Source organism: Equus caballus, chromosome 31 (assembly GCF_041296265.1).
Source record: "Equus caballus isolate H_3958 breed thoroughbred chromosome 31, TB-T2T, whole genome shotgun sequence".
Taxonomy (NCBI): domain Eukaryota; kingdom Metazoa; phylum Chordata; class Mammalia; order Perissodactyla; family Equidae; genus Equus; species Equus caballus.
Window position 1 is genome coordinate 2,421,310 of NC_091714.1, and position 27,502 is coordinate 2,448,811.

At 47.1% G+C, this 27,502-nt stretch overlaps 1 protein-coding gene across 10 annotated transcripts in view; it reads right to left on the reverse strand.

Annotated features, from left to right (window-relative positions):
* KIF25 (kinesin family member 25) overlaps nucleotides 1–27,502 on the reverse strand; it is a 53,742-nt gene that overhangs the window by 7,613 nt on the left and 18,627 nt on the right. For 5 of the 10 annotated variants that reach the window (XM_023632898.2, XM_023632900.2, XM_070256389.1 and 2 more), the window contains 4 exons: nucleotides 26,613–26,649; nucleotides 14,653–14,720; nucleotides 6,074–6,148; nucleotides 3,505–3,654 (listed from right to left, as the gene is read on the reverse strand). In XM_023632898.2, coding sequence (XP_023488666.1) covers nucleotides 3,505–3,654; nucleotides 6,074–6,148; nucleotides 14,653–14,720; nucleotides 26,613–26,649 — 330 coding nt within the window. The remainder of the gene's footprint in view (nucleotides 1–3,504; nucleotides 3,655–6,073; nucleotides 6,149–14,652; nucleotides 14,721–26,612; nucleotides 26,650–27,502) is intronic. The other 5 variants (XM_023632901.2, XM_070256387.1, XM_070256388.1 and 2 more) reach the window with 3 other exon arrangements.

Sequence of the window (27,502 nt, forward strand, 5' to 3'; positions counted from 1 at the left end):
TTTTGTATTCCTTGTGCCTTCGACGGTGCCTGGCAGGTAGAAAAACCTCGTCAATTCTGTTGATAAGAACAACAGCTGAGATCAGTCGAGAAGGAAGTGGCGTCAGCAACCAGGTTCAGAAGGCGGGAGGAGAGGATGTCCGGCAGAGAGCATCCCCAGAGGGCATTTTCTTGTATTTAAAATGGCAGGGGGACGCCGTCCTTTGATAAGCTCAGCAATGTAAGAGTGACATTTCTCAGGTAAAAGGTCCACGTTCACCCGCTCGGACGTCAGTGATCGAGGTCGTCCCGGTTCTCTATTTGGTGCAGTCGGACTGCTTGCATTTTGCGTTAGGGACACCCAAACTCACCCGCAACGTGGCTGAAGGCGGTCCTTTCCCGACCTTGTCCACTTGTGATTGGAAAACAAAGAGGCAGAAAATACTCCGTGTTTGGACTATTATTCTCCTTGCAAACGCTGACAGCGGGGCACAGGGAGGCCAGCCTCGCCCGTGGCCACTCGGTCAAAGGGCAGAGATTCAAACCTCTTTCTGGAGGATGGGAATGTGCTGAACCATGTGCTCTGCAGGACACCTGGAACCATTTAAGTTATAATTTCACACCCAAGACTCACAACATTAAACACCCACTTTAGGGGGCTGGCCTGGTGGCACAGCAGTTAAGTTTGCACATTCTGCTTCGGCAGCCCAGGGTTCACTGGTTCGGATCCCAGGTGCAGACATGGCACTGCTCAACAAGCCATGCTGTGGCAGGTGTCCCACATATAAAGTAGAGGAAGATGAGCACAGATGTGAGCTCAGGGCCAGTCTTCCTCAGCAAAAAAAAAGAGAAGGATTGGCAGCAGATGTTAGCTCAGGACTAATCTTCCCCCACCAAACAAAAAAAAAACCCCACTTTAGAAACAAGGTAACTCAAGCACTTGTCAGTGATGCGATTTCACTCTTGGTGAAGCTGTTTATTCCATTTCTAGATAGTTCTGAGAGTCCAAATGCTTTCCTAACTGATCTTCTTCTCTGGAATTTTTAAGCAGCTACAGTTCTCCCCTGAGTCACACGGGTTTCTGGTCCTTTACGGTCTGTTTGCCGTCCTCACGGATCCGCTCCAGAACCAAACCGAAACAGGGCCCGTTAAATGAACCACACCTGCTTCAAGCTAACAGTCCGTCACACCCCGCCCACCAATCAAGACTCTGCCTGACTCCTGGGGTCCCCATCACATGACAAGGAGAAAGCAGTTGTGTGAAATGCAGTGAAGGATTCTCTGAACTCCCCACTATTGTCAAGCGTTTCTCTTTTTTTCTTTTTCTTTTTTTTTTGGTGAGGAAGATTGGCCACAAGCTAAAATCTGTTGCCAATCTTCCTCTTTTTTTCCTCTCCAAAGCCCCAGGACATAGCTAGTTGTAAGTCCTTCTAGTTCTTCTATGTGGGATGCCACCATAGCATGGCATGGTGTCTGGGTCCACACCCAGGATCTGAACCAGCAAACCCCAGGCCCAAAGAGGAGTGCACAAACTTAACCACTGGGCCATGGGGCCGGCCCCTCTCCAGCGTTTCTGACTTGAGGTCTTGGCCTTTGTATCACCCCAACTCCCTGTTTCTCCGCCTTGGAAGCTTGGTTAGCAGGAAGAAGAGTTACTGGCCGATGGTTTAATGATTTGTGGCGTCCATACGGCTTCCCTCCACTGATTCAGGCTGCTGTGGGAGTTATTAGCCCAGATCGTGCACGGGGCGGGCACTTTCAAAATGCTGAGTCAGTGAGTAAGTGAAGACGACTTGATGAGAGATCCGGAAGGCTCGGTGAGCACCGGACGAGGCTAGAATGGCAGCTTCTCCCCGCCCGGAACCCCTGCAAGAGCCTCTCACCTGCTCCCGGAAATTCCCGGTGTCCCTCTTTCCAAGTGACGCCCAGGAAAGCCACACGCTGCTGTGGTTCTACCGTATTCTAACGTGGCCGTCGCTTCGCTTCCAGCCGACGCGGCTGCTGTCCGGCAAGGACTCCCTCGGGAGGGAACAGACGAAGCTCCTGGGCGGCACCAGCCGGGCTCCGCTGAGAACTTCTGTGACTCCCCTTTAACTCTCAGGCTCTGGAACTGAACCGACACTGGACGTAGTGCAGGGTCCCCAGAACGAGGTCTTTGCGACCTGAACTGAGACCCTCTCCATGTGAGTTGAGTTGGCTGCGCTACCATACACATAAGTCCCACCCACTCCCCGGCGCGCCCCACTGAACTCAGATGTGGCCACCGGCCTTCTTGGGCCAATGAAACGAGGGCAAGGCCAATGTGTCCCCGCCAGGCAGAGTCATCAGGGCTGGCCTCCGTCCCCAGCCACCTCCCCCGTCTCCAACAACGCACAAGCACACGCTCTGAGCGGCCACCATGAGCAGGGCCCCTCGCTGGCCTCGTGGCCACAGGGATTTTCAGAAAGGTTGTTACCGCGGCACAATCTCCCCACTCCTGACAGGTGTGATCTCCTAGGATATGGTCTGATTCCGAAAATCACAAAAGAACTCCAGAAAACTGGGGAACACTTTGCCAAGTTTTTTTCTGGCATAGCCAGCAGAAGTCCATTCATAAATACACCTGCTCACGCACGCTGACATTTAAAGAATATTGGTTTAGAGAGGCCGTAAACATCGGGCTGCTGTGGGAGCTCTTATGTCTCTGTCTGGCCTGGATTTTAAGACATGGAAGGACTACACAAGCAAATATAGAGACAAAAACGGAATTTCAGGGGGTTAGGAGCACAGGAGGTCAGCCGGCCCCACTGCATCCTGCTGCTGGGAGGCCTCTTCTCTCAAGGAGCTGACACTTTCCTCGGGAATGTGCGACGTGCGGCCGCAGAGGAAGCCCTCGGCTCTGACAAGGCCGTGAGCAAAAAGCGACAATGAATTTCTTGCAAAGTGGCTCTCCAAAGGCAGGGAGGGTCAATGACCAAGCCAACAGGGTGGAATGTCAGGACCACGCACTATTCTGGGAGTCCTTGCTAACTAGGGCCGCTGAGGGCAACTTGTTACTACTTTTTTTCTAGGAGTAACCATATTGGTGAAATCGTGACTGTGTCACAGGGTCTCGTCTGGGACGTGTGGATGGAACGGGAGACACTTCCACACATCCAATTCGCTGCAACTCCTGAGAAGAGAACCAGAAGCATCTACTCCTGTGGCGGCAGAGGGCAAGGAAAAACAACAGGGGTTTCCCCTCTGCCTGCTTCCCATTCTAGAACAGAAGGACCCCATCCTCTGCCCTCCCTTGACCAGGGGAATTGTCCAACTAGGGATCTCTCTCAAGAAACTTTGTCTTGGCCGGAGAGTTTCAATGTAAGAGCATCATAAGAATTTCTAGCATTTGTGGTGAGAATGCCCAGAGTGTGTAGACACTCGGTAGTTTTGAACGAGTTCTAAGAGGGTTAGGTGTGACCCTCGGCGAACAGGAACCTTCCTTCACGTCGGTTCATTCCTGCCCACCGCCCGCACCCCCTGCACGGCGGCCCTGGCCGTCCAGTACCTGAAGAGCTCTTCGGCAGCTCTGGGAATGATTCCCAAGTCACCCTGAGATTCCACCGGCAGGACAGGCTCCTTTCTGGAATGCGGGCCCATCATGGTGTAGCTCTTCCCACTTCCTGTCTGTCCGTAAGCCATGATGCAAACATTGTACCTAAAATTCAAGAAGGATCTTAGTACAGCAGCACAACAGGCATTGGGGCTACTGCCGTGACTGGATTCCGAGAAGAAATGTCACTCGGATGAGAAGTTTCAATGAACTGCACCGTGTGGTCCTCTGTCACTCCATTCCTTATGCATCAGGCTTTCGTATAACTACACCCGATTTTTGCATTTTCCCTCCCTGTTGCTATGTGGTTGCCCAATGGTGGAGTCAATCATCTTCCCATTTACGCACACACCGTGCATCTCATCGACCCTGTTTCTCCCTGGCGCTTCGATGTTTCCTCCTGGAGACCACGGCGGGTCCCCTGTGCTGTCACTCACCGTCTTCATGAGGATTCCAACCTGAGCAAGGCCCTCCTGAATTTCATTCACTCTAATTTTCAGCACAGAATGGGAGTGGCCTCATGTAACTCATCTTCGTAAAACCAGGCTTGCTGTAACGTGCATGAAATGATACGAGAGTTTGCATATTTTCTTTTATGTTCTCAAAACATTTTTCCCCATTACATATGTGACTGCTAGCACTGCTGATGACAATTATTCTTAGGATTGTAATGTATTCCTGTGCTTTGTTATTCCAAGGGACCTGGGGTTTTCACACTCGTAGTCAACTGGAATGAGCGATGTCCTCTCGGTGACAGGTGGCCGGGCTCCCTGAAATCCTACATCTGGGGATTACTTTGCTGCATCTTATTTCACAGGAGACAAGGACTCTTGATGGATGCTTAAATTTTCTTCCAGTTTTGTTATTTAGCCCAAAAATGCCAATGGGTAGATGGCAAACATTGGAAAGATTATTTGAAATAAGTTTACGATACAAATGTACATTCTTGGCCGTGAAGGTGTGGGCGAGCCTGGCCCACATGTGGCTGCACCTTAAGCCCTGGCCGCCATGAGCGTCGCCTGTCCAAGTGCAGGCCCCACCCTCGGGGACTGACTGTTTAACCCAGTGTATCCCCGTGGGTCACACAAACGAAGACTGTCACTTTGACAAAATGACTTTGAAGAGTGTTCTGATGGATTGACACCTTGCTCAGTGACACATAAGCCTTACAGATGCAGGGGGCCTGGCTTTCCAAGGTTAACCGTTCCACTCAACCAAAAATGATGAAGGAAACCATATGTTCAGGCAAAAACTGACCAAGGACCTCTACGCTATCATTCTGTATTTTCTTCCAGAACTGAAAATTCTCGAGGTCTTTATAACAAACCCCCACTGCATTCCATGTCTCTTACACCTTCCTTGAGAGACGCATATGTATTTCTGGGGGTGGCGGGTGGGGCGGGGGAGGTATCTTTGCAACAGATAAATGAGCCCTTAAAGGGATCTTGCAAACCATTTAGGAATGTACAGAGAAAAGCTCAGGAGTTAAAATAAGGCCATCTGTTTCATATTTATACGGGAAAGGCAACTCCGGCCAAGATCATTTAACCACTATGCCTTTTTTGTTTCTGGAATCTGCTTACTTAAAAGATGCCTACTGAAAAAAAGAAAAAAAAAAAAAAGAAAGGGAACCTCTCCTATCATTTTCAGTGGAAGAACTTTTTTCGGATGGATGTAAAAATTCCAGGACTCCAGAAGAAGAGTTGAAGCAGAAACTTCCTCAGGGCAGGACGGTGGGCCGTGGCGGTGGGTGTGGCTGGAGCCCCGTGGGCTCCCCATGCTGACGTGAGCCATCACGCCATGTGCCTTGCGGGCACCTCGTGATGTCCTTTAGACGCCGCAGGGCTGTGGTTCGGAAGCAACACTGTAATTACAGTTTCCATTTGGGGGGAGCTGGCGGTGCAGGAGCCCTTGCCGGGCAAACGCCATATGTCTTCATCAGGATGCTTAACGTCGCCTCTCCGCCAAACTGAGATTCTTCTAAAGACCCCGAAGGAGAGAGAGTCTTGGTTTATTGTGACAATTTAGTCTACAACCTGGTTCGATTCATTGCTAAAGAAGTGATCTCTTTTCTAAGTTCTGACCCACTGCCTCTGAAGTCAGCAGTGGTCTTCTCCACAAGCAGGAGGCTCCTTCCCCAAGGGGTCAACCCCTCGATCCAATGCTAACATTCTTGACAGGCTTGCAAAGATTCTGGAATGAAACAAGAATCCCAGAGAGAAGAAAAGCAGCTGCCAACACCGTCTTAAACGCCCGTGCACGTGCGACTGAAAGATCTTTTGGAACCCAAGTCATCTGTGCTCATCGAACGATTATTCCCGAGATCACATTCACGCCTTTCCCTGGGGCGCAGAAATGTCCTCCATCAATGGATACGGAACCAACGCTGGGGTCTGGGTTTGGTCTACAGCCACACAAGATGCTCAGAGGCCGTGATGGGATATTCTGATTCTGTAGCATGAGTGAAATTGACTTACGTTTACACACAACTGTGATAATGCACCTTACAGACAATTTAACTCACCCATCCAAGAGAGACGTGAGTAGCGGACACACCTCTTCAAATACCACCCTTTGAGATTCTGCTGGACCGTAAACTCTGGAGGCAAAGTGAAAAACGATGTGTTATTAGAAGAGAAAGAGAGCCACTCAGGATCCAAATACAGAAATCTGGAAGCAACAATATCCTCATACGCTTCCCCGGTAAACCCCCCCAGCGCAGTCAAGCTGCATATGTTTTTAACAATGAAAGATTAATTTGATGACTTTTCAAGCTAACAGAAGTTAAGGAAGAGTGAAGAATTATTTCCTCTGTTATCAAAAGGCAACAAGCATAAGCAAAGTTATAAATGCTTGCGAAGCAGAAAGAAGCAGCAAGAAAAGAAACAAAGAAAGGACACCATATACTTATCCTGTAACTAAATTACTCCACCTGGGTGGGTCCCACGACAATGATGTAAAAATCATACTCTGGAAATAGTTGATATATAACACTTAATTTTTAGGTTCAAGTTCTTAAAAATACTGTTTTGCCAGGCTCCCAGGTTAGTTCCGTAGAACGTTAACACACACAATGGGACGGGACTGTATGCTCTGAGAGGGGACCTGTGGTGGCTCTCTGTTCGTGAGCTTGGACAAATAAAGCTAACTGGGAAGTGACTCCCAAAAACGCAGTTTACTGCACAGTTTGAAACATGACCGGAAGGCAGTGAAGAGCCGAAGGAGCGCCAGATTACCAAATACACGAAATACACACGAGTGGTTAGTTATATTTGAACCCAATGTGCTTTGATTTTAAGGTTAGTTTCCTGAAATGCAGGTTTTTATTTAGCTGGAACCAAATTCTCCTCTTCTCTCATTTTCAAAATGTGTCGTAACGCCCAGTTGATCCGTCATGTCTAGAAGCAGGATTCCGTTTAAAGTTCAGGGGCATTCCTTATAAAACATTGCTTTTTATGTATAACTAGGAGGGCATTTCGAGGAAGTGGGAGGATGCTGAGCTCTTAAATGTATTTTTTAAGCTTTTCATCAAAAACATCACCAAAATACAAAAGTAGGAAGAATAGTAAATGAGCCCAATATGTGCATGGTCCAGCTCCCACACTTACCCATGGCCACCCCACTTCTCTTAAAGCCTCCCCTGCTCCTTGCCCCCCGGAGCCTTTGGAAGCTGACCTCACGTCTACCTCATCTGTAAATGTTTCGGTTTGTATCTCTAAAGGATGACGCCTCTTTCAAAAATCCTAACAATGTTTCTATTATCACACTTTTAAAAATTAACAGTAATTCCTGAACATCATCCAAAAAAGGGCAATGTTCTGGGGCTGGCCCAGGGGTGTAGAGGTTAAGTTTGCATGCTCTGCTTCGGCGGCCCCGGGGGTTTGCAGGTTCGGATCCTGCGTGCAGACCTACCCATGCTGTGGCAGCGTCCCACATACAAAATAGAGGAAGATTTGGCACGGATGTTAGATCAGGGCCAATCTTCCTCACACACACAAAAAAGGGGCAATGTTCACATTTACCCACTTCTCTAATAAGTTTATCTTTCCCATCAGTGTTTAAAAAATCATGACTCAAACAAGGCATATACACTGCGGCTGGCTACACGGCATCAAGGTCTTTAATCTACAGCAGGGCTGCCAAACCTTCTCTGGATAGTAAATATTTTAGGCTTCGTGAACATCTGACTGGATAAAGGGACACTGGAGTCTTTCCCACCAACACAAAGGTCACGGGTCCTGCTCCCCACACTACACTCAACATCATATTGAGTCATTATAGCTAATGCAGTGGACAGAGGGAAGCAATTGGTGACATAAAGAATCGCAAAGGAGGAGGTTTAACTAATTCTACTCAGCGGCAATAATGACCGTATGCGTGAGCGGTCCAAAATCAGAGGAAGAAAAAACTACTCAATTAAAAGAGAATTTAGTAAAGTAGCAGGTCCTAAAATTCATGTACAAAAGTCAATCGCATTCACATATACAAACAAAATGAGTTAGAAGATATAATGGGAGGACAATCCTATCAAAGACAGGAAAAAAGAAAATAAAAAACCCAGGCATAAACTTAATAAGAAATGTCGAAATCCTGTGGGAAGAAAATCCTGACACATTCCTGCAAGACACATTATGGAACTCAAATAAACGAAAAGATATACCATGTCTTGGCTAGGACGACTCAACCCCAGGAGGATGCTAGTTTGTCCAAAGTTAGCTTATCACCTTTCCTGAATCTATCCCCCCAAAGTACCAAATATCCCATTAGGTTTTTTCTGGAGCTCGACAATTTGATTATAAAATTTATTTGACAAAACAAAAGAGCGAGAATAGAAGGAAGACCCTGGGAAAGAAATAGTGATGGCGACGGGGTCTGTCTCAGACATTAAACGTGCTATAAGGACACCACACTTGAGTCAGCTTGGTCTGGGCACATGAGTAAATAAGCAGACGGACCAGAGAAAATCCAGAATTAGAGGTAATTACACATGGCGATGTGCTCTATGCGCAAGGGGGCATCTCAGATTAATGGAGAAAAGATGTGTTTAAGAAGTGGTGTCCAGGGAACTGGAGAGACATAAGGAAAAAGATGAAACTGGCTCCATTCCTTATACTAGGGTACATTCCAAAGGGACCGTGAGTTTCATTTAAAAAACCGAACCATGCAATTACGGGAACACATGGGTACATTCCTCAATAACCTGGCGGCCTTTGTGAATATGATGACGTTAAGGGAGAGGGGAACTCCTGCGTGGCTGAAAGATATCAGAAGCAAAGGAAAAAATACAAATGACAATCTGGGAAAAATAGTTGTGACTTAAATCACAGACAGAAGTGTGCTCTCCCTAATACATAAAGCACTCCTAAAAGCAGAGACGGAAAAGGCCACATTTGTTATCTTTCCTTATCTTTTTTATATATTCCCTATATTTCTCCTTATATTAAAAATCCTTTCTATATTTTTATAGAAAAATAAGGGGGTTGGCCCGGTGGCCAAGTGGTTAAAGCTGCATGCGCTCTGCATCTATGGCCTGGGTTTGTGGGTTCATATCCTGGGCACAGATGTACTCCACTCGTCAGCTGTGCTGTGGAGGCATCCCACATATGAAGTGGAGGAGGACTGACACAGATGTTAGCTCAGGGCTAATCTTCCTCAAGCAAAAAAAGAAAAAAAAAGAGGAAGAACAGCAACAGATGCTAGCTCAGGGCAAATCTTCCTCACCAAAAAAGAAAAAAAAGAAAAATAGCTAGAGATGTGAAGAGTTCACAGAAGAAGAGAAACGCAAATGACTCTAAACCACAGGCAAAGAAGCTACGGAGACACCGTCTGTCTCTGCAGACAGGCCTAACACACTCTCTCGGAAGGCTGGGGAAGCAGGGTCCTGACAGCTTGGTTAACGGGGTGGAGTAAAGCAGGTAGGCTGCTGGCATGAGGCAACTTCGCTCCCACAGCCCCACTGCCCTCCACAATCCCACTGCCAGCCACCCTGAGGGGTTTCGGGGTTTTGAACAGTTCGTTCTCATTTTTTTCTCTATACCTCTGACCATTTTGTGCCTCCACCTGGAATGTCCTTTTTCTTCTCTACCTGGTGACCTCCTGGTTAACTGAACCATCAAGATGCAGTTCAAGGCCCGCCCCTCAGGGTCCTCTGCATTCTGCATCTTGTACTCCAGGAGGCTCCCCCGTCTGCATCTGCTGTGCGTGGTCCCCATGCTCCATCTCTGCCCGTGGAAGCAGCCTTAGCCTTACCTACATCCGGTGTCCTGCACATCCAGGAGCTTTACCACATAGCAAAACTAATACAAAGATAGGATAGGTACATCACATCATAAATACACATAATAAAAGAACACAGGGCCGGCCCTGGTGGCCTAGGGGTTAAGTTTGTCATGCTCTGCTTTGGTGGCCCAGGTCCAGTTCCCACCATTCACAGTGGCCATGCTGTGATGGTGGCTCACATATGAAAAGAGAAAGATTGGCAACAGATGTTAGCTCAGGGCAAATCTTCCTCTGCACAAAAAAAAAAAAAAAAAGAACACAGCCAAGACTCCTCCAGCTTCCTGACATGGAAACGGTGCTTAAAACAATAAAAATTACTTATTTTTCTCATTGCATTTGGGGTCAATGGCTGTTACTTTTAGTTTGCTTTTTTTTATATAATAATATTTTTATTCCTCTCAAGAGACAACAACTTTCTTCTGACCCTGGGCCAGTTCATATTTTTCCAGACTAGTAAGAAGCGTACTTTCCCCTTCACACAAACTTATTTTTAAAAAGGAGTTAAGTGCTGAAAGTGTTGAGATCTTTCTTTCAGAACTGAAAGAAAATATTTTGACGGTTATTAGTTCCATGAAAAGCTGGTGTAAAATAAACAATGTTCTGATTCCCAAGAGCCACGTGCTCTCCTGTTATAAAGTGAATCCCAAGACGAGAATAAAGTCTTACGGAGACCGAAACTCAGACTCTCCTTTCTCACTGAGATAGACAGCAAGTGACACAAACGCTCCATTTATTGTTTTCTAGCCCAAACACGCAGTTTAGATTGTCCCTTCGATCTGAGCACCCTCCACGGATGACACTGAGACAGAGCTTTCTACGGAGAATTTCCGCTCACGTCTGAGTTAATGGGGCTGCTCCTCCTTCTTATTCCCCCGATCAAGGTCCCGGTGGTCACTGGCAGAACTCCCCGCCTCCCCAGGGCCCCGCCGTCTCTTCATGGCCGCAGCCACTGGTATAATGCCCAGACCTGGATGCAGAAAGGCCCGTGGCTGCCGGAGCCTGGGTCTTGCCACCTGCAGCGCCCTCCCCAGGTGTTCCTGTGAAGGTCGAGTGACTTAATTTGCTTGGTGACATCTAAAGCGCTACGTGAATATTAGGTACATCGCTAGCCCTGCCTTGCACAGGTGGACGGAGATGACGTGACTCACTTCCTCCGTCCATTCCATGCATAAGTGACGCTGGATAAAACAAAGCCCCAAACGCTGTGAAACACACAGGCGGCCCTGAAGGGGCAAAGGGAAGGGAAGGTGCGGATGCCAGAAGGAAGAGCAGACCAAGAGCGAGCGGGAAGCCTGCGTCGACCTGCAGACACCCAGGCTGGGTGCCCACTGGACAGAGGCAGTGGGCGTGCAGGCTGGGCCCGCCCCTGGAGACGGAGACGTGACACGGAAGGGACACTGCCGCGTAAAGCAGGCACTGGAAGCCTGGCCTGGGCCGGGAAGGGGGTCCGGATAAATGGCAGGAAAGCCTGCTCAGCTCCCAGGCTCAAGATGGGGGGCATATCCCAGGACGAATCACGCCACACACGTGTACAACACGTGAACATGGCATGTGAACGGACAGCGCCCCAAGGCAGAGAAACCCCAAATACAACAAGTCACATGGAAATGGGAGCAGATCCTGGAAGGCCGCCTGCTGGGCATCACCGGCCTCATGGGAAGTCTCTTTCTGACCCAGTCTTAGCCTTTCCCTCCCCTCCCCCCTGCACCCCTGCCCCCTCCTCACCCCTCCTTGGAGCCTTCACTCCTCTTTCCTGACCCTAGAGGTCCCGTCTCTGCAGCGCCCTGTGCCCCTCTTGTAAGAGTCCGTTCCTCCCCTGCAATGATCCTTCCCAAGAAAGTCTCTCCATACGACTCTGGATTTGTCAATTTGACAAAATAAACGGAAAGGAATGACATTTGGTCTGTTTGCCGACTTCTCCTCAGCAGCAAGAAAGCCAAGAGACCAGGGATTCATATCTTCAGATGCTGAGCTCTCCGCCTACATTTCTAGCCATGGATAAACATCATTCAAGGCAAAGAAGGTGTTTCCCACTCGTGGAAAGAACGTTGCCATGAAAACTGCTCAAGGATTTTCTCCAGCAGAATGACCTTGACCTCAGCCGATGGCACTGGGCAACCCCGGAGCACGTCCAGCAGTGTGCATGACCGTGGCTGTAAAGAAGGACCCAAAATCTCAACTCTATTCGGAGAGGTTTGAAAAGAAGGCATGTTGCCACATATGAGCTCAGGGGCCACTGCCCCTTTGCCCTCTCTTGTGATCTCATGGATCAGAAATCTGGGTGGGGCCGGGCCTGCCAGCTCTGTTCTCCATGGTCAGCAGAGGTCGTTCGGGGGCCTCAGCTGGCAGACGGGTGGTCTCAAGACCCCTCTGCGGACCAGGACGCCTTCCATCCCAGTTGGCTCAGTGGGGTGGCAGGAAGGCTGGTGAGAGAGCGCCTCCCGTGTCCTCTCCAGCACAGGGGGTGGCCGGGGGAGTCGGAGAGCGTGTGGCACCAGAGAGGACGTGGAGGTTGCCCGGGCTACAGGTGAGGTGGCATCCCTCAGTCGTGGGGCAGCGTCTCAGCAGTCACAGAGCCCACTCTTTTAGTCCTTTCGTCTGCCTCTGGGTACCCGATGCTACTAACATAGTGTTTCCGTATTTCCCACATCACGGCTCTCACGGAAGGTGGTATCTGGTTGGCACATGGGGTAAATGAGTGAATGAACTGAGGATGATGTCCCCCCGCCTCTCTGGGTATCCTCGAGCCAGGATCAACGCCTGTGTGTTTCCGTGGCCTAAGCATCTGAGGAGCTCCACCCAGACAGCAAGGAGGATGGGTAGGATGATGGTTCTAAGGCCCTTTTAACATTCTGGACGAAGACGGAGAAACTGATTACCTTCCTACTTTAAATCAAATATACACGCTAAAAATTTATATCTTTACCCACTTCCGTATTCCTGTTCTATCAGTTACTGACAGAGGAGTGTTAAAATCTCTGACAAAAATTATGGATTTGTTTATTTCTCTTTTGGGTTCAACCAGTTTGGGTTTCATTTCCTTTGAAATCCTGTTCTTACCTTTGGGGCTATGTCCTCTTAATACTTGATCCCTTTGTTGTTATGAAATGACCCTCATTCTCCCTGGTAACATTCTTAATCTGAAATCTATTTTGACTGATATTAATGTGTCCACTGCAGCTTTCTTTTTAAAAAATAGTTTGAGTTGATTTGATTGAATCAGGATCCACATATTGCAACTGACTGATGTGTTCTCTTAAAGTCTGTTGGAAAAAATTTCTTCTGTTTTTTTAAATTTACACACAGTACAATTCACTTTTTTGTGTTACAGTTCCGAGTATTAATAAATGCATACTGGGGCCGGCCTGGTGGCACAGTGGTTAAGTTCACACACTTCGCTTCAGCAGCCCAGGGTTTGTGGGTTGGGATCCTGGGCGTGGGCCTACACACCACTCATCAAGCCATGCTGAGACAGTGTCTCACACACAAACTAGAGGAAGATGGGCACAGATGTTAGCTGAGAGGCAATCTTACTCAAGCAAAAAGGGGAAGATTGGCAACAGATGTTAGCTCAGGGCAAATCTTCCTCACCCAAAAAAAAAAAAAGAAGCAAAGAAAATAAATGCATATGAAAGCCACAACCAAGATGCAGAACAGTTGTGTCACCCCATAGAAATTCTCTCCTGTAGCCTCTTTGGTAGTCAATCCCTTCCCCACGCCAACCCTTGCAGACACTGATCTCTTCTCCATTCCTTTAGTTCTGTCTTTTCCAGAATGCCTATAAAAGGAGTCATGCAGAAGGCAACCTTTTGGGTCTGGCTTATTTTGCTCTGTATAAAGTGCTTGAGATCCATCGCGTTGTTGCATATAACAAGAGCCTGTTCTCTTTTTTGCTGAGTCATATTCCGTTGCACGGAGGCATCGCAATTTGCTAAACCATCCACCAGTTGAAGATGCTTGCATAGCTTACAGTTTTCATCAGTTAGGAGGGAAGCTGCTAGAAACCTTCACTTACGGCTTTTTGTGAGTGTCTTGAGTAAATACCTAGGAGAGCGGCTGCTGGGTCATGCGTCAGGGGCTGCACCACTTCTCCTTCTTGTCAACAACAACGTAGGCGAGCTGTCAGCACTGGGCATTGTCAGTTTTGAGTCTTTTTCAGCGGTTCTAATACACGTGGAGTGTCCCCGGGTCGTGCTTTGAGCGGCATTTCCCAAATGACCGATGATGCTGGGCGTCCTTCTTTGGTGACGCGTCTGCTCAGATACTTTGCCCTCTTGTTCATTGGGTCGCTTCTTCTCTTATTTTTGAGTTCTTTGCGATTCTGGATACAAGTCCTTTGTAAGGTACGTGATTTCCAAATATTTTCTCCGGCGTGTGGCTTATCTTTTCATTCTCTTAACAGTATCATACACAGAACAAACGTTTTTAATTTTGATAAACTCCAGTGTCTTTATTCTTTCATGGATCAAGTTTTCGGTGGTATTTTTAAGAATTCCTTGCTTAACCCAAGGTCACAAAGACTTTCTCCTGTGTTTTCTTCTAAAAGTTTTAAGGTTTTAGGTTTTGTATTTAGGTCCAGATTCCATTTTAGTTAATTTTTGCAAAAGGTCTGATGTATAGATCAAGGGTCATTTGATTTTTGCATGTGGACGTCCAGCTGGTCCAGCGCCATTGGTCAGAAGGACTTTCCTTTCTCCACTGAACTGTCTTTGCCACTCCACAATTAGGATGATGGGATAAATTGTACCTCTCATTAATCAAGCCCTAAAGCAGAATTCATGCTTGTGTAACTTTGCTCTACACGTCATCTCGAAAAGCACCTACCTTTCAAAATTATACGTCTTGTTAATCCAAGGGTGACCAGGCCGATCCCATCTCACCAGGACAGTTTCCTGATAGAAAAGAACAAAGAGAGTGGTGAGACTCGGCCGGGGCTGCATGAAGCACATCGAGCAGAGGCTGGCCAAGCATAGCTTCTGGCCCATCCAGCCTGTCGCCTGTTTTTATAAACAAAGTGTTATTGGAAGGCAGCCACGCCCTCATTCACAGATCGTCTCCGGCTGCTTTTGACTCAACAGCCCGATGGAGTAATGGAGACCGAGGCCAGATGGCCCTCAAAGACTCTAATATTTACTCTCTCGCCCTTTAGAGGAAAAGTTTGCCAACCCCTGATATACAGAGAAGGAAATCAGCTTCATGGAGGAATCACACGGAGTTCCTCGCCTCCAGCAGCCCGCGGTTCCACCCGCCCAGAATGGCCTCTCAGCGCCCTTGACATTCCAAGTGAGGTGGGAGATATTCCTAAGGCTGAAGAAATTGTTGTCCTAATTTAATTATAATGGGTGGAACCAAAAGGTTTGTCTTTAAAACACATCGACTTTTGATCTTGCGAAACTATTTTCTTTAGACATTCTGCGCGGAGGAAAGCAAAGATAATTTTTAGCAAGAAATGCAGCATTAGCTTGGTTTCACTTAAGCAAAGAGAAAAACACAAATCTTTTGAATTGGTTCCCATTCTAAAATAAAACGGGAATTCATGAAAAAATAGTATCAGAAGAATTTTTTAAAACAACAACCAAGAATTGCAGTGGTGAATAAGCCATAGATATTTGATGTTTCCATAATAGTTAGAAGATGCTAGAGTGACACATTCTCATCTTCCTACTGGTACTTTGAGAGATACATATATCTGCAAAAATAAATACATGTGAAAAAGTGGCCTGGTTAGGATTTAAAGACACAAGCTATGGGGTACAACAGCTATTGCTCTAGGATTGTTGTTTGTTGTTTATTTACTGCCAGAAGCTCGGTCGTGGCAGGTGTTGGAGCGGCATGCTATTGCATCTGGACACTGCAAGGTCTCCCTGCTGTTCAATGCTAATGTCACCAGAGACGTCAACCTTCGCTGTGTTCATAATCAGAGGTGAAATGCTACAGAAATCATAGGCCTGCATTTGGGTAAGGCAGGCTATGAAAAAACATTAAATATTGGCAACACATTGCTGTTGACTGGGCCTTGACCTCGTGGGGGCGTCTCTGCCTGGCTCTCCCCTTCTCCGTGCCTGCTGTGGCCCTTCTCGTCCACGGCCCACGCCAATGAAATGGGCCCCTCACTGTGCCCCCGGCTGGTTTCTCTGCCTCCAGCCTAGCCCTGTCCAGTCTGTTCTTTACATCACTGCCTTAGACATCTTCCCAAAATGCAAAATTGAACAAGAAGGGCGTGGATGAAGTCCCTGAAACCAAAGAAAGCAGCTTAAGAAGGAGGGAGTGACTGAGGCAGAGGGTCATTGAAGTCCTTATTTCAAGTTGTCAGCTGGATTTGGTGGACCAGGAGGTCATTTGCTACCACAATGAAAAGTCTCAGTGGGGCGCGTGGGGATGGAAACCGGCCCACAGCGACATGGGCAGTGAGGGAGGCTGAGTCGGTGACCAGCGGTCTTCTGTCATGTCACCCAGCATGACTGCTGAGACGCCATCCCCTGATTGATGCTCAAAGGTTTGCGTGTGCCTGGGTCTTCACACGGCTTTCGAGGAAGAAGTGTTATTCTGGGAGGAGTCCCGAATCCAGAGTTCATTTCTCCCCTGAGTATTACGGGGCACTTACTGTGCTCCAGAAACTGCTTCAGGAGCTGCGTACCCGATATAATAATAGCAGTATCATGGTCTGATAATGGTAATGTCATGAGTTAATAACAGCAGTACCTCAATGGCAGAGGAAGCTCTTAAATCCTTTTCACTTGCCAACTCTGAGGGATGCTGGAACCAACGCTCAGACACCCCCCAGGACCAAGGCCCCAAGGTCGTTGTCAGAGCAGAGCCCGCATCCCCAGCTCCTGGGATCTGATCCCGGGATCCGACCTCCAGCCCAGGTCCCTTGCTCCCTCCCTGTGGCATCTTTTCTTTTTTCTGTTGCCTGATTATGGTGCTATTCCTTTACTATTATGCCAAACTGTAACCCCACTGCCCCAGGAGGAGTGGCACAAGGACACAACCCCTCCCCCCCCCACAAAGTGTTTTATTGATGTCTCCAAATGCCATGGTTCTCACCAGGAAGAAAAACAAACGAAAAATGCTAAGGTTGACAAACGTCTCACCCAAAACCTCAAGGGACTCCCTAAAAGGAACATAAAAAGCCATAAAAACAAGCCTGAGTCCAAAAGGTCCCCGTGGCTATTTGGAATGTCACCCTACAGTGTGATCACTAGAATTTAAACAACATCCAGTCCTTCCAGGAGCAAAGTGTAATTTCTCCGAACACAGATTAAATGTTCCTTCCTGCCTATCCAAACAAATGCCCTCCTCATTCACACCACCAAACATCCCTTCTTCCCACAAATAAGGCCCATTCCTCTCGGCCTTTTAAAATAGTTTCCTTTTATCCAAATCTTTGAGCTCTTAACCGTACGACATCTTCCTTCACGATGGGAATGGCCTTGACACGCAGAAGTGGAGGCTCCAGACCCTTTGGGTTCGTCTGTAGAACGGACATTATAATACCTGCCTCATGCAATGATGAGGCTCAGAGGAAACAACGCGCGAAGGCTGCCGAGCTCGGAGCCAACAATCGATAGAAGTTATTTTCCTTACGTTGAGCTGCTTTACCATCTATTTTCTTATTTGCATCCAATTTCCTGGAATAGCTTCCAAAAATTCTTCGCCGTCAACCCAGTCATCAAATTTTGGAGCTAAAAGTGAATTTCAATCTAACTCCCACATTTTACAGAAAGAAATCTGAGCCCAAGAGGAGGGAAGTGAGCCACATCCAGAACGGAAGGTCAGCTGGTTCTCCTTCAGTCTCCTGCCGCCCGTGGCCTCCTTCAAGCTGTCTGGCTGTGTCCTGAGCCTCAGAGACCTCCCTCACCGAGATCAACAGTTAGAAGTTCATCCCCACTGTCTGGATGGTAAAGTAGACCCCGGGGGTGGGGGACGAAAGATCTGTGACTTCCCAGCAAATGTCGGTGCGTCCTCCCTTGAGGGGGCAGCTGATTGGTGCTCTCTTTAGAGAATATCATCTTCTTCTGAAAAATATGCTGATGGACTGTGAGTTTTGCAAATCTACAGCAACTGTCCTCTTCTAGGAGATGTCTGATACTACGGTCTAAAGAGCTGGAACAGCCCTGCGTGATGGTGTAAAAGATTGTTATTAACGTGGACAGCGCGACCTTACTGGTTACCTCCGGGTGGCCACCTGCACTGATGTGGATATATCTTAGCAAAATCATATTAAGCGTAAAAATGAAGTCCGCCTGGCGCCAGCCAGGTGGTGTAGTGGTTAAGTTCGTGCACTCTGCTTCAGCAGCCCAGGGTGCACGGGTTTGGTTCCCAGGTGCAGACCTACACACCACTCATCAAGCCACGTTGTGGCAGTGTCCCACATACAAAATAGAGGAAGAGTGGCACGGATGTTAGCTCAGGGACAACCGTCCTCAACCAAAAAGAGGAAGATTGGCAACAGATGTTAGCTTAGGGCCAGTCTTCCCCATCAGAAAAGAGATAAGAAAGAAAAAAAACTAAGTCCTCCCAAAATACAAGTAAAACTAACCAATGGCTTTTTAAGAGCAAATACAAATAGGAGATTTATATACATATAAATATTCCTAATTTATGCAGTGTTATTTGTAAGTATAACTTACGTAAGTATTTATAAATAATTTGTAATTTTATAAGTATTTATAAACATTGCATGACTTATGTGTTATTAATATCTGCATCTATATTCAATGCAAGATGTCATCAACACAAGATTTCAAACAGCGATGCCCTTAGAAGAGGGCAGCAGGATGGGAGGGGGGACCATGCAGGAGAGGTAAGTTGTTGCCAATGTCCAAGTTTCCACACTGGGGATGGATTCATAAAAGTTTGTATATTATTAAAATAAATATGCAGGCATAGATTTTGAATCACCTAAATCAGACAGAACAACCAGATAGCAAAACCAAAACCCGTGGACATTGACTATAAAATCAAGCCAGAGGTTTCCCCGTGAACAGCAAAACGTGAGGGGGTGGGGAAGTGTGGGATGGACCCAGATCAGGAGGGTCCAGGCCCTTGCTGACACTGGGGACGAGCATGGGAGACAGCGACAGCGTGATGGAGGTGGAACAACCCAGCGTCAGCAAGGACTCGACTGCAACGCGTTAAAACATCCATCTCTGTGCTTTAGTCCAGGAGTTCACCACGACGCTTCACAAACTGCACGGTGGCCTCTGCAGGAAGCCAGGCGACCACCTCACTATTGGAAAGCTGATAAATAAAGGGAAAAGGGTGGAGTGGAGCCTTTGCCCCACCGTTCCTCCATGGACCACACTGGGGATAACAAGTGTATAGGAAAAGCCTCTCTAGAAGCTTCCAGGAATAAAGGCAGAAGTGGCAGAGCTGGATGATCGCAGCTTTGCACCCCCGATGAAGTTAGAGAGCATCTCTGTTGCTCCCATCCCAATAAGAACTCAACACCTTCCCGCCTCAGGGCTCCAACCCCGGTCTGGCCAGGCCTCTGGTCCACCTGCTGCTCTGCCGGACGTACAGAGGACAGGGGACACGACGAGCTGCACCAAGGACATCAGACACTGGGAAACGAGCCTGCGCCGTGGACCCTGGTTGTTCAACAGATTATTGTAAGGAAAAGAAAGGGTAGTTCCCCCTAAAGATTTTAAAAGAAAGACATCCAATTAAAAGTGGGCAAGACTAAAATGGAGTGTTTAGGGAGGTGCACTTGGGCAGTAAACTATAAAGAAATAAAACCAGTGATTCCAACAAGGTGGATGGAGGTTACTGCCCCATTCCACAGATGAGGAAAAGGAATCTTAGCAAATCCACCCACCTTCCTCCAGGTAAGACCAGGAAGCCCGGAACGGGGTCCACGTCCTATTCGTTGTCCCATTCCCACGGTGGGCATTCAATAGGCACCTGACTGCAGATGGATATGCAGGGGGCCAGCAGCAGAGGCAGGGACCCCTTCTGTGTGTGCATGAGGGGGCAGCCACACAGCGGCCACATTTGAAGCAGGACCTGTGGCCACGGCTGAGAGAGGGCAGAGGGAAGGTGGGGAGACAGGAAGGGCCCAGCTGTGCATTAGGAAGTGCCCGCCCACAGCCCTTGCATCTTCCTGATGGGTTGCAGGAGTTTTTCTATACATCTCACAAATGTTAAACCTTCCGGGAAGCCCAGTTTCTGGTCTGTGCTCTGTAACCCCAAGGGCGATGGACTAACCGCTGGGTATTTCGCTTCTTTCATCGGTGCCCTCTCAGCCCTAAAAGACGCTGAGTCTGCGGCTGGGGGCGGTTCACACCTCGCTTCCTCTAATAAGTTCAAAGCTGCCCCTTTCGGTTGTAAAATCGCCCCTAAGAGGCATCATATTTCATTCACTGGTTCTTGTCACCGGGAAGACAAGGCCTGTTGATCCCAGCTTACCATGTCCTGATTTTTCTTACCTCCCCCCTCCCCGCCCCCGGCAGCTGTTCCCACGTGCGGCTCCGCAGGGAGCCCCGTTCATGTCCCATCCCTGTGTTTCTCCTCAGCTCCCGGAAAGCTATACCCGCCCTTCCCTGCCCAGATCCACCTGCTGCTTCCCGAGTCTGGCTCGACTGTGAGATACAGACCTCGCACAGAGCGCCCGACGGCCAGCGCCAAATGGTATGGAATACATTTTTTATGATGATTTAAGAAAACAGACGCCTGGTGTAGGCGGATGGCAACGGAGAAGGTGAGCTCAAGCGCGCCACACATCGTACTCACAGGTGGCTGTTAGACAGCAGCTTTGGTGGAATCGTCCTCACGTACAGTATTAACTTATCCCGTCTTGCTACTAAACTAATGGGGACACAAAGGACAACGCTCATGCCCCACTGGAGGTATTTTTTAAGGCAGCTGGAGGAATATATTCCTTATTACTCTTGTGTGTTACTAATAAACATTATCGCGTGGCTCCTGGTCCCTTCCACCGTCACGGTGCACAGTGACAATAGGGGAGCCTGGGCAAAGCTTTCCTACAACTCTGGACTTCCTGCCACCCGCTCTGAGACCAGGAACACTGTCAGGGGGAATGTCCACTCTCCCTGCAGCATGTGCACACGCGCATATATATTACAAGGTAAGGAGACAGAGGCTGGTAGATTTCCACAGTGGCGGAGAGGGGACAAGACACCAGCCGAGCCAGCTAAGTGGCCTCCATGCTCGACTGCGGTGTCATTTCAGCCTCGGTAGGCACGGGACCTAGTCTGAGCCCCCAGGGCCACCGGTGTTTGCAGGCTCCATGGCTCTTCAAGATCTTCGGGAAAGAAACAGCCACAGCTTTCTTTAGAACTGGTATCAAACCTACTTACTAATTCTGATTCCGCTGCCCTCAGCTATGGGACCTCGGGCAAGCCGTTTATCTTCTTAAACTTGCATTTTCTGCCATCTGTAAAATGCGTTGGTAGCAAAGCCTGTTTCTAAAGGTACCTTACAGTTGCATAATTCATTGAGTCTACGGATCTAAAATTTGCATTAAATTAACTACTCACAAAACAAGAAAAAATTAGGAACTTTACTACAGTGAAAGAAAAGATATTGCTGGAGGCATTTTGTGAAAGAGGATCATTTTCTGAAACAATTAATACAAAAAACAGCCCACATGTGTACTGTGTGGGTCACTTGGCCACAATGATCGTGTCTCTGAAAGAGTAGCAATGTCCTTTCTGGGAACAGCGTGCATTTTGAAGATAGATGACAAGGGACAAGTTCTTCTGTTAATCCGATTTAAAGATAGGAAATAACTGATTAGAGGGAGAAGAAAACGTAAAATATACAGAATCAGTTTGAAGTAAACTGATGGAAAATGAAACACAATTTCTTCCTTAAATCCTCATAACTCCTCAAAAAAAATCCAAAAGTCTGTCTCTGACCACAAGCCTGTGACAGTCACACTTGGTATTAAAACAATTTTCATTTCTTCAAAGTTGGTTCATATTTGGGAAAGTAAATCTTGATCCTGGAAAAGTCTCTTTTATTTTTATTATTTTTTAGGGGGGAGGAAGATTGGCCCTGAGCTAACATCTGTTGCAATCTTCCTCTTTCTTTGTTTCTCCCCAAAGCCTCAGGACATAGTTGTCCATCCCAGTTGTATGTCATTCTAGTTCTTCTGTGTGGGACGCTGCCACAGCCTGGCCTGACGCGTGGTGTCTAGGTCCGTGCCCAGGATCTGAACCTGCGAACCCCGGGCCGCCAAAGCAGAGCACACGAACTTAACAACTATGCCACTTGGCCGGCCCCTAGAAAAGCCCCTTTTAGATCTGGGGTTTTACAACAGGACAGAGCGAATCTTCAAAGGGCTCCGGCCCAAGGAGTTAAGCAACATGACAAGGTCACACCTTTAGCCTCGATCCAGGTCTTCTGGTTTCCACGTAGTTTGTCTGTCAGCCTGGATAAGGAACACCTGAGTCGTGGAATGAACCAGAAGAGTGTGATTCATCTGTTTACTCACTCACCTGACAGATACGTAGGGAGAGACCCTGAACTGAGTCTTGTGGTGAAGAAAAAGGACACGAGCCTACCCGGATGAAGCTTACGGTCGGGTGACAATCTCACAAGTCAGCTGACGGAGAATTACATTAAATACCAAAACCCAAAACCTTAAGTCACCCAAAACCTTAAAGAAAAATATAGATGCAACGAGACTGCATGAGAGAGTGGGCTAATTTAGACGGGGGACACCAAGAAAGGCCTCATCTAGGCAGCGACACCTAGAGTGAGAACTGAGGATGGGTAGGGCGGCCAGGTGGAGGGCGGGAGGGTGCTCTCGACAGAGGGCAGAGCATGTGCTGGGTGGCGGAGGCCGCAAAGGGCCTGTGGTGTTCAGGCCCATATAGCTGGAGGGCAATGCATGAAGGGCGAGTGGTACAGAGGGAGAGGCAGACAGCGGTCAGAGGCAAGGGGTTAGCATTTTCTCTTAGCTCCTTTTGGGTTCATGGAAGAGGTGCAAGCAAGGAGGCAGTCTGATCCCAGTGCATTTTCAAGGATCGCTTAAACGGGCAGGTTCGGGGTGAAGGTTAGCAGGCCACAGGCAGTCCAGGGAGAGGAGCGTGGCCCCGACTGCAACTCCAGGTCAGTGGAGTAAACTAGACTCAAGGAAGACTTTTCCCGCAGAACCGACAGGACACGACGAAGGATTAGGTAAGGCAAGTAGTCATCACGCGACCCCCAAGTTTCCAGTGTTAGAAACTAGGCAGATGGAATCACCACTCGGTGAGACGGGGAAACCAGGAAGAGTCCATCTAAAGGGAAAATCAAGAACTCAGCTTGGGATGTTTTCCGCTTGAGCCATCCCCAAATGTCCAATAGGTAGTTGGATTTGCAGGTCTGAAACTCAGAGAGAGACGATGTCTGGACTTGAGATGCACATGCGGGAGCTCCAATCTGTATGACAGCTGCCCCTTCTCCCAACACAGCTGGGAACTTGCCAACAGGACAGCCACAAAGCATCCAGGATGTGCCTGCAGGCTCTGCTTCTATACAAGCCCAAGGTCTTGACTGTGCTTGGGGCCAGGTGAACCTGAGTTAAGGAACAAGTCACTTGTTAAGGACCGTGCAAAACTTTGATCATCGAAAAGTTTGCTTAGGCGTGCCAAATCCATCGATCTCTGTCAAGCAGCTCTATAAAAATATGGTTGACCTCGACTACAGATATTTGTCGTAAGGATCACTTGCCCCAAAGCCTTTGTTAGCAACGTGTAGAAATTCAAGTCAGTAACTGTCACACTGAGCGGTTTAATAAGAATGGAAAACAAGGGAGAATCAGGGATCTCCAAAGAGAGTTCGGCTGAGCCAGAAATCTGTTCTTCCACATGTGATTATCAAACGAGCAGATGTAAATCAAATGAGAAATGAAAATAAATAGCTCTGGAGACGCCAAGAACCACGGCAGTAGCCAGACGCCCCATCTGAGATTGATTTTAGTTACAGGTTGAATCCAAAGCTATTAAATGTTGAATCAGACTGCAGATCAAAAGGAAACGCCGAGTTACACATCCAGCACAAACTCAAACTCTGTTCAGACTTTCGGAAATAAAAACACAAGGTGGGAGCCAAGAGTTACAATGGCACGAAACTGATCGTTAGCTTTTTCCACAGATTGAATGATACGAAGTCCTTTAACAAACAGGTCTATGAAATTAAAAACAGCTTGCAGTCTACCGATTTTTTTTTAAAGATAATCCAAAATGTCCCGATCAAAAGAAATTTTATCTTGGTGGGTAAAATATGTAAAAATCCTCAAATTTCTGAATTTGAAGATCCAGTGGGATTTCGACAGGCACTGCAGAGGGTGACGAGGTTGAACATAGTAACAAAGAATAACGGTAATAATAATGAGCCTTCACCTCACGCTGGTGGCCAGGCCTCAGCTCAGGATGTCTTCCCACTGAAAAAACGCCTGGAAGTCAGCCAGGATGCCCACAGACCTTGTAAAGTCTAGAAAAGGCAATTACCTGACCACAAACACTCAGTGTCTTTACCCACAAAACAACAGGATTAATAAGATGATCATGAGAGCTCCTTTTAACTCAAATTCCTAATAATGAGGATTGAACTGGTCTCCTTTTGCTTGACTCAGTAACACCGGTGTTCAAGACAACAGACAGTGCATGAAATGATAGAAGAAAAATACTTAACAACAAGGAATTTTTGAAGTGCTTATTTCTAGAGACTGTCAAAGGAACTTTTTTTTTTTTTGCTGAGGAAGATTGCCATGAGCTAACATCTGTTGCCAATCTTCCTCTTTTTGTATGTGAGCCACTGCCACAGCATGGCCGCTGACGGGCCAGTGGTTAGGTCTGTGCCCAGGAACCAGGCCCAGGCCACCGAAGCAGGACACGCTGAACTCACCCCCAAGGCCATTGGGGCTGGCTTACAAAGGAATTTTTCTAATACAGCAATAGCAATTTTCTTGGCTTCTTTGTAAAAAAGCAAGCCATCAACCATTAAATGAAACAACTTTAAAAAGAGTTCTAAAGCTTATGACAGGTCACCACAATAAGACCGATTTAGATAACAGGCCTTTGGAAAAATGAATGAGACAGAGTAATCAATACGGCATAGAAACACCTTCAAAACAGTCATCGTAATCTGGGTGGCCTGGGACTTTCTGCTTAGACTCAAAACGATCAATATGAACCAAAAGTTCAGCATTTCATACGCTTTCTAAATTCATTTGTGGTAGTCTTAATGAGGTAGAAGGAAGTATATGCCCAACATATCTTTAAACTTTTATTTATGGAGACTTTCAAACATATACAAAAATGGAGAAAATGGTATAACAAGCCCTTGGTCAGCATTTTTAACATTCGGCCAAGCTTGTTTTATCTCTAGTCCTGCTCAACCACCTCCCGTTTCTCTAGCATATTTTACATTAATTATCAGAAAATATATCATTTGATTTCAGTCTGTATATTAACTGATAAGGACTTTTTTTTAACATAACCACCATGCCATTAATCTCACTTTATAAAGTTAATGTCACCTGATACATATTCTGATTTCCCTGGTTGTCCCCAAAATGTCTTTACAGTTGGCTTGTTCAAGTCGAGGTGAAAACAGGGACCCCCTGCTGTGTCGTCCGCCCCGTGAGTCGTTTTTCTCCGGGACCCTCGCCCCCTTCTAGTAACGTGATTGATTCGTCTGAGAAATCTCATCATTTGCTCTGTGAAATGTCCCACTTTCCGATTTGGCTGATTGTTTCTTTCAGTGAAACTTCGAGTGCTTAGGGGCATCAGAGGGGTTCCAGAACCTTCCATTGTAAAGACACTGTCAACGCCCAACAGGCCAGGACCGCTGATGACCGTTGCCTAGAGCCATTAGGATTTCTAACAGTGTTTTCTAATTTTATCATCTACTCTGAATTTATTAGCTAGAATCATCTATAAAGAAAACCTTCTCCTCCTCAACTATTCATTACCCTGAAACGCATTTCATACAGGAAGAGCACCGTAAGTGTTGAGTTCCTTCTCTTTATCACTTTGTAGAATCATGGACTGATGCTCCAGTGCTCTCCAAAGGCGATCGATGCGATTTAAAAATAATAAGAATAATTGTGAACTGAAGGGTTTGACATAAGTATGTATCTCAGTGTGCTTCCGCCCTTTCTTAAGCTCCATCAGTCCATCCTACATGAGTGGATCTGCGTTCTGTGGACACGAGCCATTGTCTGGGACCGCCCCCGCCCCGTCTGGCACAGCCCGTGTCCCAGCTCATCCACTTACACTTCTGCCCACGGAAGGAACCCACTCTCTAGTATTTAGGGGCCCAGTCTGGATGCTGGAGTTCTCACTGATACTTCTAGATCTTTTCGTTAGATAAAGCCAACGAATATGAGGGTTTTAAAGAGAAAACAAAATCATGACTTCACAGTAGATATGTCTGTTTTAAATTTAAAAATTTAAAGTTCATACTTCACTGGTTTTATACTTGTATTTCTTTTCTTATGCTCCAAATTTTGGACTCATTCCTATGTGCACTGATTGATTTGGGGGCTGGAAAATCAACGGAAGTGAGTTTCCTCACGTAATCTACAAATTGGGAGCCTTATGGTTTCATATATGGAAAGTGCATCCAATGCTGCATTAATTTCACGTTCAGAAGGAAATTGAGAACAAAAACAATCTTCGCAAACCAAGAAAGCATGCCATAAAGAAGGACATTGTTCTCTATTCACTCAATCTCTGAATTCCTCTCAGTGGTGGAAATAGCTGGGGAATATGTGACCCATCGGGTAGAAAGCCGTTCAAATACGACTGTCAGGAAACTTCACTCACGTCATCGACTGCGTGGGCCACTTCTGCCGACACGGAGCTGCGGGGATGAAACAGCATTTAAAATACACATCACGATGGAATTTTTTTCCAAACTCCTAATACCCAAACTCTTCACTATTCGTATTTTTGCTATGCCCTCGTTTCTTTTTTTATTTTCTGGCTCTCTCCACTTGCCTCTATTTCCCCAGCTTTTGGATTTCCCTCCTCCTCCCTCTTTTGTTTCCTAACCTTTCCTTGTATCCATGTCTCCATTCTTCTGTCCTCTTCTTATTTTCATCTCTCCTCCCTCCCTTTCATTTTCTCTTGAAATCCTTCCTCCTTTACCTCTGCTGTATCTTTCACATTTTCATATTCCCCACTTGCCTGGCACGGGAGTGATCTGCACGTTTATATTTAACCATCTCCCACAGGTGCACCCTGGTTAGAATCACGGGGATGATGGACATTGGAGAAAAGTTGCACCCAGCCCTCTGACTGCGAGGATTTGGGTATTTGGAGGCAATCATGAATGCGGAAAAACGCAACATGTTTCAAACAAAAATCAAATGAACGTAAACGATAGAAGAGGATAAACGCAAGTTTACGAAGCCTCTGTGCACTTCTGTGAGGTCACACAGCCCAGGGCAGCATTGTCCAACAGAACTTGCTGTGACGATGGGAACGTTGTGTCTAAAGGGTCCAAGCACTTGAAATGCGGCTAACGCAACGAGCAACCACGATTCCAAGTTTATTTAATTTTCCTTCATTTACATGAAATGAATGTGGCCAGCAGCTACCTTAGCGGGCAGGCAGTGCAGGAGTAGATTAAGAAGGTGATAAAAGCAATCGTAAATGCCATTCGAAAAGTGGCTTCGTGGAAACACCACATTTTAGGAGTATCGCTGTATTAC